Source organism: Xyrauchen texanus, chromosome 4 (genome assembly GCF_025860055.1).
Source record: "Xyrauchen texanus isolate HMW12.3.18 chromosome 4, RBS_HiC_50CHRs, whole genome shotgun sequence".
In the NCBI taxonomy this organism is placed as follows: Eukaryota; Metazoa; Chordata; class Actinopteri; order Cypriniformes; family Catostomidae; genus Xyrauchen; species Xyrauchen texanus.
This window is the reverse complement of record NC_068279.1, coordinates 25,197,191-25,210,923: the sequence shown is the minus strand read 5'-3', so window position 1 is coordinate 25,210,923 and position 13,733 is coordinate 25,197,191. Positions and strand designations below refer to the sequence as shown.

Genomic DNA, 13,733 nt, shown 5'->3' with positions numbered 1-13,733 from the left:
GGAGCTTCTCGACCAGAGTGAGTCACGCATCCATGCGCAGCACTCATAGTGTAAAGGCTCGAATGAGCAAACAATACACATCAATCACCCATCAATGCAAGCTATTCAACAATGCAAGGAAGCATTGCAATCTGGAGCTCTAGATTCCTATGAACCCTATACTTCCAGGGGGATTCTTCCCATTGAGGATTGAAAGTGCAATTTGCATCATAGTACAAAGACGCTAAATTATGCCCGTGGACGGCAGCCCCTCCAATCTGGGCACACAGAGTAGGTCGCGCACCAGGTCCCAGTAAGCTCCATATGAATCCCAGGAAAGAACGACACTACTTTCTGAACCATGGCAATTTGACTGTGTATGGTCTGCAGGAATCATTCATTCAGATGCAAATTTTCCGGCTCGACAGGAGGCGACCACTCAAGGTCCATCTCTTCGACTGCCAGGGAGATTCTTCCCATTAGAAGATGCATCACAGTATGTGCATCACAGTACAAAGATGCTAAAACATGCCTGAGGAAGGCAGCCTTCTCATCTGGGTATGCAGAGTAGGTCGCGCACCAGGTCTCAGTAGAGCAACTCAAGGCAGATCTCCTCAACCGGCAGTGCAATGATGTGGACTAACTCAATGGCGTGTGCTTTTGTGTGTGCTCCTCGCCCTCGCCCTCGCCCTCGTGGGGTAAGGGACAGCAACATCATCTGCTGCGAGTTTGATTTATTTACGCTGCGAGTGACATGGCATCATCCCATTCGTCAGATCCGTGGATGTGATAAGACATTTCCCTCCATCTCGTGCCAGCATGAGGTCCTCCCCATCGTCTTCCTGCTTGACCTCACAGCTCCAACTTGCCTCCTCATGTGATTGACAGTGCCTAGGTGGACAGGGTTCAAACTCCACTGACGTTATAGCATAGGGGCTTCAATAGATTGTTGGAGAAGGAATTCCCCATTGCATCAGCTGATGCAATGTGAGTGAACCATAATCGAAAGGGAACTCCAGCCTTAAGTCACAGCCAACTTGTAGGAAAGAGACTTATAACACTACTGACAACTATACTTAAACTTTAACCAATTTCAAAGCTGCCACCAAAATTAAAACCATTAAACAAAAATTTGATCTGGCACCAAATAGTTAAGACAACTTAGCTTAAACTTAAATAAACCCTTTGTAAGCTGTACGAAATTAGCGACTTTGTGGCAGGGTATATTTACAACTGCCAGCATTCATCAACAATAATAAGTAAGAAATTATATGCAAATTAGTTTATGAATCTTGGCTGTTCGGCCACCATTATATGAAGGATAATTGACAAATTATCAGATTAGAAATTTGAATAAAAATTCTCCACTATTAAATATGTAATACAACAGACTTGTTATATCTGCTCACAATTTATATATGATGAATTCTAGCTCAAGAAGGGAATTATGATTAATTCAGGGAATACTGAAAGAATTATGGTGTACATTTGCTTACTTGGCCATGCCGAGTAATACTATTCTCATGGCCATCGAAAATAATATCACAAATACAACCCCAATTCCGAAATATTTGGGACAGTATGAAAAATACTAATAAAAACAAAAAAGATTGATTTGAAAATTATATTCACCTCTTGCTATATTTATAGCACTACAACTACACATTTTATGATGTCTTTCCTTGTGAATTTCATTGGTTTTTGAAAATGTACAGTAATTTCAAATCAGATGATTGCAACATGCTCCAAAAAAGTTGAGACAGTCGCGTGTTTACCACTGTTAAACATCACAATTTCTTCTAATAACACTTGTTATGCATTTGGGCACTGAAGACACAAGTTTGTTAAGTTTAGAAAGTGGAATTTTCCCCCAATCTTGGATGATGTTTGTCATTAGCTGCACAATTGTACGGGGTCTTTGTTGCCATATGGCATGCTTCATAATACACCACACATTCTCAATTGGACACAGATTAGGACTGCAGGCAGGCCAATCTAGCACCCACACTCTCTGCTTACACAGCCATGCACTTGAAATCTAGGCAGCATATGCATTCATGGTGTACCCATGCTATGGGCACTGACACACCCCTGGCCCATACAAACACTGGCTTTTGGACCTGATGCTAAAACAGCTTGGATGGCCCTTTTCCACTTTGGCTCAAATAACACAACAGCTTTGTTTTTTGTTTTTTTGGAAATGTGGACCCTTCAGACCAAAAAACACAGTTCCACTGTTCTACTTTCCATCTAAGGGGAGACCGAGCACAAAGACGTCGGCAGCGCTTCTGGACAGTGTTGATGTTGGGCTTCTGCTTTGCATAGTAAAGTCTTAACTTGCATCTGTGGATGCAGCGGTGAATGGTGTTGACTAAAAAAGGTTTACTAAAGTTATCCAAAGCCCATGTTCATTATATCCATTACAGATAAATGCTGTTTTTCAAGACTGTCGTCTGAGGGATCAGAGATCACATGCATTCAGAAATGGTTTTTGTATTGCCCTTTACGCTGAGATTTGACCAGATTCCTTGAATATTTTAACTGTACTGTGCACTGTTGAGGGTGAAATGCACAAAATCCTTCAAATTTGTCTTTGGGGAACATTGTTCTCAAAGTGCTGGATTTTTTGTTGCTGGCAAATTGACAAGTCTCGAAAGGACTCTTGAAGGACTAGGCCGTTTTTGGAGGCTCTTTATATACTATAACACGATTTCCTCACCAGTTTACCATCTCCTGTTTCACATCGCCTTGTTATTTCATCTTGTCTAATTGTTATTAGTCTTAATTTGCTCCTGTCTCAACTTTTTTGGAGCGTGTTGCAATTATCTTATTTGAAATTACTGTACATTTTCAAAAACCAATGAAATTCACAAGGAAAAACATCATATAATGTGTAGTTGTAGAGCTTTCAATAAAGCAAAGGGTGAATATCATTTACAAATCACTCCTTTTTGTTTTTATCAGCATTTTTCAAACTGTTCCAACTTTTTCAGGTTTGGGGTTGTATGTTGAAATGATGAGATTATTTTTCAAAGTATATGTGAAAGAATCCACAGCAGAACACAGGGAAATGGGTTTCTCCTGGCACAGGTAAGATCTTGAATTGGCTGCTTCACTGCTTACAGCTTCACAAAACTCATTAGCTTCACAGATACAAACACTCATAAACTCATCAGTTTCACAGACACTATGGATTTCCTTGTGCCAGGCACTCTCTCTCTCACTCCGCTGGTGGCGTGGGTGCTTATATGCCGCTCTCCCCATGTTCACTTGAATTCGAGACAGGTGTTAGACATAATTTAGCTCAGGTACAAGCGCCTTTACCAATTTCTCTCTCTCCAGACGGACATTTGACCAAGTCCCCACTGTCATATTATACAACAGTCAAATCCTCTTTGAATACAAACAAGACTTTATTCTAATTTACAACATAAAAACTAAACTAACACACATAGACAAACATAAAACAGGTTGGTGAATGAGGTGTAACAGAATGTGAATGGAAATGACCTGTAACAGAGAAAATGTAACTTTATGTGGTCTATAGGCCAAGCCCTACAAACCATCAATTCTTAATTTATTATACCTCAATTTGCAATCGGGTTACCCAAAGTATTTAAATAAAATACCAGCACTTTCTAGGAAAAGTCTGGAAGTGTACTTGCATTTCGTTGTGTTGCTTTGGTTCTTTGGCTTTTTGGCTATGTCCGTAGAAAGTTCTGTTTGTTCTACGTCTGTTTTTTGGAAGCCGGATGGTTCAGTGCTGGAATGATCAAGGGAGATTCTTGACTCCCCATCATATGTGTGAGTAATAGAGCAGAGAATAGAACTCCTCTCAGAACTTAGCATTCCGAGATTTCCTGAACTCTACATTGTGGAGGGGTGTAGAAGCAAAGCCAGCCTAAGAAGGGCTAAGAGAAGAGCAAGAGCCAAGAGAGTAGAAAAGAGAGAGTCTGTCCTAGGAGGGGAGATTTTGTTGAGGTTGGCCACACCCCAAACGTGTCTTGAGCCAATCAGAAGTGTCTTTACAACGTCACACAATCACCTCTTTCCCTCCTTTATCAAATTTAAATTTCAATCCTTTGTGTAAAGGCCTCTTAAAATGCTTGTTTGAAAAAGTACATGTTTTAATCATATGTTTTATATCTTAAATAAAACAAATTATAACAACAACATGAATTCACCAATTGCTCTGGAGTGGAACCCTTTGAATAGAATAGATTGCCCTTTGAAGGTCTCTACATTGTTCTGTCTTTTCTGAGTGCTGAAGTAAAGCATTATTATTTTTATCCGACTCAAATTTTAAGTTGACCTCTAATTTAGATTAAATCTCTAATTACTTACTGATCATTCTATTAATATAAAATGTTTAGGTTATTAATTACTCTAAATCCTCTTCTATTTATTGTCCTTTTGATCTGTAATTCAAACATAGTCTTTAAATGACTTTCTCCTACTCTGCTCTCCTAGGTGACTCTCCTTCCTGGTTCTCCTGAGTGGTTTACTATATTTAAAGCTCCAATATTCAAACTGAAATTATATAAATGACTTTCTCCTGCCTGGCTTCTCCAGGGCAGTTTCTCCTATATTAAAGCTCCAGTTATGATATAAATTATTAACTGAAATTCTTTAAATGGCTTTCTCCTGCCCGGCTTCTCCAGGGCAGTTATTCCTATATTAAAGGTCCAGTAATTATATAAATATTTCGGAGGAATACAGAATATATTAAATATAACAATTTATTTGCCAGGTAGGATTTAAAACATAAGTTACAGATATTCAAATCAAAGCCAATTTAAGAACATGAGAGTGGTGGTGACATAGTGAGCTAAAGCACATACCTATTAATCAGATGATTGCTGGTTCGATTCCCACAGCCACCACCATTGTGTCTTTGAGCAAGGCATAAAGGCATCTGTCAAATGCATAAATATAAATGTAAATGTACCTGGCAGTTAAGAAAACGACCTGCAATTGCAAAGCATGGGAGATCTGATTGAAGATTCCTATTATTAAAGTTACACACATTAATGTGTGGGATCATCTGACTACAGATAACCTCGAGCTCTGGGCCAGCTTTCCTTAAATATCCAGACAGAATAAACATTGTGTACCAAATGTTATTATCCTTTGAACAATGAGAATTTGGGGGTGAATGGGTTCTTGGCTTCCTGGGGTTTCACCTTATTAACATACAGGCAAGGAGGGGGATAGACCTCCAGAATTATTCAGTATTTGGCAAAGACCTTATAACTTTGTTGTCATTAGGTTTACAAGCCTGGGAAACAGAACATTATACCAGTCGCACAGAGAACTCCTACATGATATCAAACATGCCGAGTTACATTACTTTTTTTTATGGTTTTCTTTCTTATATTTTCACATATACATCTTGTGTGCCTTGTGGGGGAAACAGGGGGAGAGAGAACAGCTGGAGTTTGTGTGGGCAGAACATGGATGGCAGGATGCCTCAGGTGGTCAAATGTTTGTTAAGAAGGAAGCTGGGTTTTCCACAAAGTGATGTCTTTGTTTTCTCTGGTGTAGACTTTAATTGTTACAACAAATAAACAAAGATAAATTATATTTTGCATAAATAACATATAGTTGTGTGCCTCCTTGTGGCACTTAAATTTGAAAGCATAAATATATGTAATGTACTGTATGTGGATTTTTGACATTAAGTGTGTAATTATTAATCGTGAAGTTATTAACTGCGAGACTACAGGCAATATTTGTACTATTAATAAATAATTAATAAAATTTGGACAGAATTGATACAGAGGGTGTAAAGATATGTAAAGGGCCCCATTAAACAAATAGTTTTTCTCATCCTCAGAGTCTGAAGCAGGACCAGCAGGAGCAGGAGATTCCACCGCCTGCTTATCTTTCGTCCTGTGTTCGTTTTCCATGTTGTTCTGACCCTGATCTTTATCTACCTCCTCATTATCAAAGTTCACCTTAACCTTCTTGGCCTTCTTCTTGTCTGCTTTAGTCAGAGGGAGCTCTGTTTCAATGTCCTCTGCTGAACAAAACGGAATCTGATTTCTAAGATGGGAAAACAAACGGAAACATGGCTGTCAATGACATGTTACACAAATTTAAACACATGCACTAAAAGAAAGTCACATAATTACCTAGGTAGTGTAGGTCAGGCTGTGCGGTCAACCTCCAATATGATGTTGTGAGAAATTTTTATACTCAGGCTGTAGTTGCTGAGATATGCAGCTTTACAAGCCATCAGGGATGGGAGCTCGTCCGAAACGGTCTGTCATATACCAGCTACCAAGGAGCTTGAATGGAGGTGACCCCCGATGAATTTGACAAATTTCTTGGGTTGCTCATTTACATGGGGTTTTCAATTCTCCCTGATTCCCATCGTCATTGGGGAACCATGTCACTTCAGGGCTCGTGGGCGATGGAATTTATGTTGCGTGACCACTACAAGGCTCTTTTAGCAGCTCTACATGTTGTGGACCCTACCACAGAGGAAAATCAGGATCGCCTTAGGAAGTTGCTTTATCTTATGGACCACCTCAAACAAAAATGCCAGCAGCTCTTTTACCCTAACCAAAATCTTGCAATAGATGAACGTATGTTCAAGTCTAAAGCTCGGCCAGGATTTAAACAATACATGAAGGGCAAGCCTACTCGTGGGGTTTTAAATTATGGGTAATTGCAACATCAGACTCGGGGTATACTCTCAACTTTAATGTTAACACAGGTAGTCATGATGGGCGTGTCACTGACTTGGCCACCATAGTAGTTGAATCGTTACTGCAGCCATTCAAAGACCAGGGCCACAATGTTTGGTTTTACAACATTTACACGTCCCAGGTCTTTAGTTAAGTTGTTAGAATTGGGAACTAATGCTTGTGAGACATGCAGGGTGAATAGTAAACAGTTTCCTGTTATGAGATGGTGTAGGATTGAGGGGAATATACTTGTAATTCAATGGAAGGATATGAGTGTAGTTACATGCCTCCAATTTCCACAATGCGAATGGCTCAACTGAAATTACTAGGTTTGTAAAAAATTATGGCGACTGGACAAAAGAAGTAGCCCTCCAGCCCACTCTCATCAGCGATTATAACAAAAACATGGGCAGTGTTGATAGGTCAGACCAAATGATAAAATCTTACAACTTCCTACAAAAAACTCAGAAGTGGTGGAAGACTCTTTTTTTTTTCCACTTCATAGACATTGCCGTCGTCAATGGTTTCATATTGTTTAAGGAATGGCAACACATTAAAATACCACCAGGGGACGAGCATAGACTGGTGAACTTAACCCAGATTTCAGAGAAAACCTGGCTTGTCAGCTGGGAGGTATCAATATTCACGCAAGTTTCCCTTTGTATACACTAAAGCCTGTAGTCCCTCCTTCGTCATCACTTCACACAACCCATGTCCCTAAATTTGAAGAGTCCTCTAAGAGATGTTGGCTATTCTATTGGAAACGTAGGACTGAACATACAACTAAAGTAACTTGTTGCATGCCAGAACATAATGGCAAAAGACTTTGCTTGGTTCGGAATAGGATCTGTTTTCAGTCTTGGCACTCAGCTGAGTGTGACCAGTTTCATGAACTTTTCGTGAAGTTTAACCCAAACAGATTATAACAGGGGTCTTCAACAATTTTCGGACCAAGGACCCCTTGGTGGGTAGAGAGACTGAGTCCAATGTTACATATTGAATAAAATTGAGCGTTGCGTTTTATGCCTATAAAAACATGTTTGTTAGGCTATCATATAATTGTATGTACATACTTTATGATGTTTATATTGCAAAGCTTAATGTATTTTGCAGGGTTTTTTTGTATAGCAGCAATTTTCTGACATGAAGTGACATTTGACATTTTTCTTGTTAATCACTGTTCCATATCCCCTCCTTAATAAAAAGAAAAAGAAGATAGACAGACAGACAGACTGGCCCTGTCCATACAGATGTAGCGCCCCCTACCCTTAACCACTAAATGGGTGGAGCACCCTAGTTCCTACAGCGTGTCTCTGGACTTTACAAATATAAATCCCTCCAGTATCCTATGAACTACTGTGACAAACTAAATGAATAAACCTTTTACATTTCCTTAATGTGTACTATGATTACCCGTTATGTATGAAGACTTCAATCCACACAAAATAAAGATATAACAATTATATTTATTAATCACAAATAAAACTAAATAAAATGACTTGTCTGTCTTTTCAGGTACAAAAAATAATAAAAGTGTCCCTTTAACAATACAATAAATAAAAAATAAAATGCAAGAATGCAAAGAAATGTCACATAAAATATTCCCAAAAGAACTATTAATCAGATCACATTGTGTTAAGTGAATAAATTAAATCAATATTCCACAATATATAGAAAATTTGTATTCTTCAAACTTATAACAATTTAACTCTTCCAAAATGAAAATAATAATCCCTAATGAATTAAGTTAACAATCAATAGGTATTTGTGGGCCCACATACCCTCACCCACCCACCCGTTGCAGGCCTGTTAGTGGCTTGAGAGCGTGTGGCCTTAAAACACACAAATGGCCTCTTCACTCTAAAGAGCACACCAAATAAATAAATGTCACCTGAACTCCTCTTTGGAATCCAAACAAACCCAAACTATCATCCACAAACTCTAATTAGATCTGTGATTTTTCCGTTATCACTCTCAGCAGTCTGCTGAATTAACGGCAAATCTTCTTCCCCTGGACGTCTGTAGTTTACTCAAACTCCAATGACTTAAAGATCACTAAATTACATTATGAGACACTTACTCACACAAATAAACGTACCCTCTGGATTAACTCTCACATTGCATCCGATACTCTTCGATGCACACAGTTCTCTCTCACATAGATATCTCACAAACTCACACAGCTTCATGTTGCGCTGTGCAGCGAACTTAGTTAAAACTACGTTATTTAAACTCTCATAAAGAAAATAAAAGCAATACTCACAAAAACAGTGTTATAAATGCTCATCATCTAATGAGATGAACTTAACACACTAGGTTAGTGGTAAAAAATAAATACTTTCTTTCCTGTAACCGCACGAGCAGATCTTATGACTTCTCTCTCAGATAAGCCGTCTTCTCACCCTCTCCTATATCCAGTCACAATCCCATATCCCCTCATAGAGGCAGGAATAAACTAAATAAACAACCAGTCATCAATTAAATGAACAAACATGCTGGCAAAAAACACATTTAGTGTTACAAACAACATTACAAACAAACTAATCTTTAAGAAATATACTTATTTATTTAACAAACAAGAAACAAACCCCAAAAATAAACTGTATTCATTAAATGCACATTATTTATGTTAATATTATCCCCATCTTAGAATAATAATACCAACCGTAAATAAAATAATGAGAATAACCCTACCCGGGTTAGACAGAATAAAACAATTATAAGGTTACTAAAATGGAGTCTTCATGTGAGTGAACAGTTTTATACATATATTTTAAAATGACATTTCATTAGGAGTAAAACTTTGCTAGAGAAAAACAATGACTAAGTGTACCATTAATTATATTCATTTGAGAGTCACCATCTTGTGTGTGTGAGTGTGTGTGTGTGTGTGAGTGGGTTTGGGTGCTTTACAAGGAAATTCTTTAGGTTACAAACTGGTAATTACAAGGGCATGTAACGGGCTCTTTGGTCCCGCCTAGTAGGGGGATATTACAACATTACCCTGGAAGACCTAAAAGTGACAGGATCTTAGTCCCCACCCCCGGTGCTTTGAGTCTCAGTATACACATTAAGTGTGTATATGTTTTAGCTTAAATATAGTATACAATACTACCGGAATAAGAAGCATGGGCTTCAGGCAATTAAGTGTCAAAACGGTGTCTTCCTGAAGAATAAAAAGTGATAACGCCAGCTCACGTTCCCACCCCCCTTAAACGTGTAAGTGAGACGCCCCTACTCCGAGGTATGTTCACAAATAATCATTAGCTCTATTATTTTTAACAATTAATTTATTTTCTTCTGAAATGATTTGTCACAATACTTTGAAATAAAATACTAAAATAGAAAATAACAGGTTCTGAGAATTTGTCTTATAAACTTTGTAAATTTTCAAGACATACATTTCAGACACTTTATATTACAATCCTCAGATATAAATTCTTCTGATGAATTCCAATATATGGCCACCTAAATTAACTCACCAATAACACTGGATGTTATTTAACAAAACTCAGAATAAAGTCAAAGACTCAAATTATTAAGTAATAAGCGCACTACAAGTGCACTAAAGCGATTCGCGGGAAAAACAACGTATCACTATGACACGGTTCATAGATGACTCCAAAAACGTAGTATGATTCTAAAAAACTTAAATTCTGTATTACGCCAGAATCACGATGTTTCTGAATGAAACTCACAGCTTTAGCAACTCTCGTGCTCTCGGCCAGTCTCTTCTCACCGTTCTCCGTCAAAAGGCTTAATCAACTGAACTTCGCTTCAACTATGTCTTCAGCTTCACACGATCACGTCAATGTACACTTAACTCACGTAACTTAACTGTGTGCCTCCGTCGTCCTTTACATTTTCATCGGAGAAAATGTCGACCTATTGCACAGCTATCACAGCGTTACTCTCTTCACGAGCACAGCGTGACTGTCTTCTTCCTCTTATATCCCCCTCTTAGGGGATAGAATCTATAGTTCATATAGTATAAAAATAATTATGTCTATGGACAGCGCTCATAAGGATAGCCGCACCAACCCGTGCGTGTGTGTGTGTGTGTGTGTGTGTGTGTGTGTGTGTGTGTGTGTGTGTGTGGAACGTTAAGGGCCATGCATGCCAACTTGAAAATCTTGATACACCAGGCCAGTAGGCTATTGTTCTGAAAGCAAAACGCAACTAATAATAAAATTAATTCTAGGCTGTCATCTGCTCAACGGCACAACGCGATCAATGCACGTTTACTCACGTGACTCTCTATTGCAGCGCTGCTGAACCTGATGTGTGTCGCACTTTGAGCAGCTCGTGACGATCATGGGTGCGTGAATGGTTTGTCTGCCCTGCACGCTTCTGCTGACCAGCTCAGTTTTGTCACAACCGTTAAGTGTTCCATTCAGTTCATAGCTAAACACAACAGGATGCGTGAATATGAGTAAGGATTAAAAAGAAAGAGGAAGTTTTGACATGCAGGTGCAAATGAACTTCAACATTTCGATGGATTAAAATACACCTATCTCTACGCTCGTGTGTGAGTGATTATTACAAGTACCAGTGGTGGATCAAATAATAATTTGAGGCCCTCTGCAGTACCACTGTGGACCCCCTGAGGGTCGAGAACAGCCTGTTGAAGACCCCTGGCTAATAAAATGCGAAAAACATATCTTAAATAAACAATCTAGAAACTCCTTGAAATATCTCATGATTCATACATTTTTCACCTTGCCCTTGAGACTCTTGATATTAGTAGGGTACAGGAAAATTCCACCATATACCAGCATCCTGTGCACATCAGCAACCATGGACCCTACATAGTGCCCTCAATATGGTGAACTGCCTTTCTGTAGATCAGAGAGAAAACTTTATCTACTCAGTGAGTGAAATGTATTAAATACTGTAAGTGGGGTACAATTTTCTCAATCTTAGCTGAACTACATGAACTTGTGGATCTGTGGATATGAACTTCTCTCTTTCTATCATTCAAAAGAGCATGTTTAGCCAGGGCTGGATTATGGACTGAGCCAAAGGAACATGAACACTAGGGCCTTGGTACATACAGCCCAAGTTGACCCCCACTAGGCCCTGATGACATTTGCCCAGGGGCCATGTGGGACCATGATCCGGCACTGTTTTTAAAAAATGCTAAAAGGCTAAAGGATACAGTATGCCTGTACTTCAGTGAGATGTGTTCAGAACAAAAGCTCAGCTAGTAGACACCTGGTTCCTCAATGGAGGCCCTTACCTATGATAGTTATGATAGTTTATGATAGTTAAAGTAAAATTTTTTAGTGAAGGTAACATTGTGGCGATTTACAGGATCAAGCATGAAGCAGTTGACTCCTTGGCCTGTGGAGAGAACCAGCATGGTGGCACTGCCATAGAGGGCATACCCTGCTGCCACAATGTTTCTGCCACTCGGCGATGGCATCCTTCTCTGAGGTCTCATCATAAGTGTCCTAGAGACAAACATGCACACAAAAAGACATATACATTTTATAAGTCTTCCAATGACTATAAAGAGATCTGTACGTATTGCACTTCATCTTGAGCACTCAACCTTTCTGTAGATTGCAAAAATGGTTCCAATAGAGGCTAAGCAGTCAATGTTTGAAGAACCATCCAGAGGGTCATAGCAAACCACATATTTGCCCTGGGTGAAAAATAAAACAATACAAGTTATTGTATGACATCATGCATTATGAGGTTTACTGGCTCACACACATGCAAAGCTGCAAGTATTAGTTACAAATAGATGTAACAAAGCAACTAAACAAATCAAATTTCAAAGACATCAACCAGGACACAGACCAAAACAAGCAAGTAATGTAATACTCCTACTACTATGGCTAAAAATTGTGATTAGAATGATAATATAAAACACACTTGTGTAAATCAATAAAATACAATGGAAACTGTATTGAACCAGCAGTCTGTGCCACATATGTATAAAACTGAACTGGGCCAAGCCCTGCTGGGGAAACATTGTGTTAAGTCATGTTAAGAGTAGGAAGTGTGTAAAGGGTTACACTCAAACAAATTTGGTTGAAATACTGTAGTTTTCAGAGGAAAACAACAAGGTACAGGTACAGAAATGTGTGTTTTAATATACACACTCACCCTTTTCTCTGGTTCTACAATTATGTATTTTTCATCTTCCTCAGACACCAAAACACAGGAAGTGAAGGATAGCTTGATCATGTTTATAACCAGATCATTGGACATCCAATTGGTCACTTGGTCACCTGTTACATTTGTGCTCCCGGCAATCCCATAGCAGAGAAAAAGAAAGAGAGATTATTAACATTGATTGTGCCAGTCATGGATAAAGAAAAAAAAAACCCAGATTTGACTCATACTAAAGGTGGTTGCAATTGCTTTGCAATTCCTTACTGTGTGGTCAGACTAAGGAGTCAATTTTTGATATTGTAGGCTTCAATCTGACTGAGAGAAACTTTGTCCCCTTTTTCAACAACAGACAAGGGTCTGAACATTGCCTCTGTGTTTGCTTGCATAGTAGCTGAACTGATCGAACATCATGGCTGTGCATATACATAATAAATATATAATATATTTTGCATGCACAATGAATCAAAATAAAAAACATTTTGCACATATGTAAAAGGCCCAAACAGTTCAACCAACTCTAGACAAAAGGGGCACTGAACTGACCATAAAATTTGGTACCTGCAAGATAGGATTAAATACTGAAAGGTTTCCTGAATTTAGCAAAAATAATGGGATACAGTAAATTACCTGCGATATTCAGAAATAACCTTCTTATTTCCTCCAAATGAAGCTATATCTTGCTAAACCTGCTGTTTAATGCTTTTTAACTTTCTTTGAATGCCTATACATTTTTGTCAGGAGGTAAAGATGCATCCCAGATACTGTACTTACAGGTTGGCAATACCAGCTTTTCTGACAGCAGAGGAAATAACTTTGATGGCTGTGCACATGGAGTTGAGAAGAGTTGTAAGCTCCCAGTCCTTTGGCTTTTCTGCCCTCTTCCAAGACAAACCTGGTGAGGGTCACCACATTGATATCGAATGCACATCTGTCTGACAT

The 13,733-nt window shown here is 38.8% G+C and overlaps 1 protein-coding gene and 1 pseudogene across 3 annotated transcripts in view; both read right to left on the bottom strand.

Annotated features, from left to right (window-relative positions):
• LOC127640686 (erlin-2-like) overlaps positions 1 to 3,924 on the bottom strand; it is a 24,675-nt gene extending 20,751 nt beyond the window's left edge. The window contains exon 1 of one of the 3 annotated variants that reach the window (XR_007970110.1): positions 3,645 to 3,920. Coding sequence is in view for 2 of the 3 variants with exons in the window: in XM_052123411.1 (XP_051979371.1) it covers positions 3,645 to 3,646 (2 nt within the window). In the remaining variant the exon portion in view is untranslated. Of the gene's footprint in view, positions 1 to 3,644 lie in introns of all 3 variants that reach the window. The other 2 variants (XM_052123411.1, XM_052123384.1) reach the window with 2 other exon arrangements.
• Positions 3,881 to 13,733, bottom strand: LOC127641086 (fructose-1,6-bisphosphatase 1-like; annotated as a pseudogene).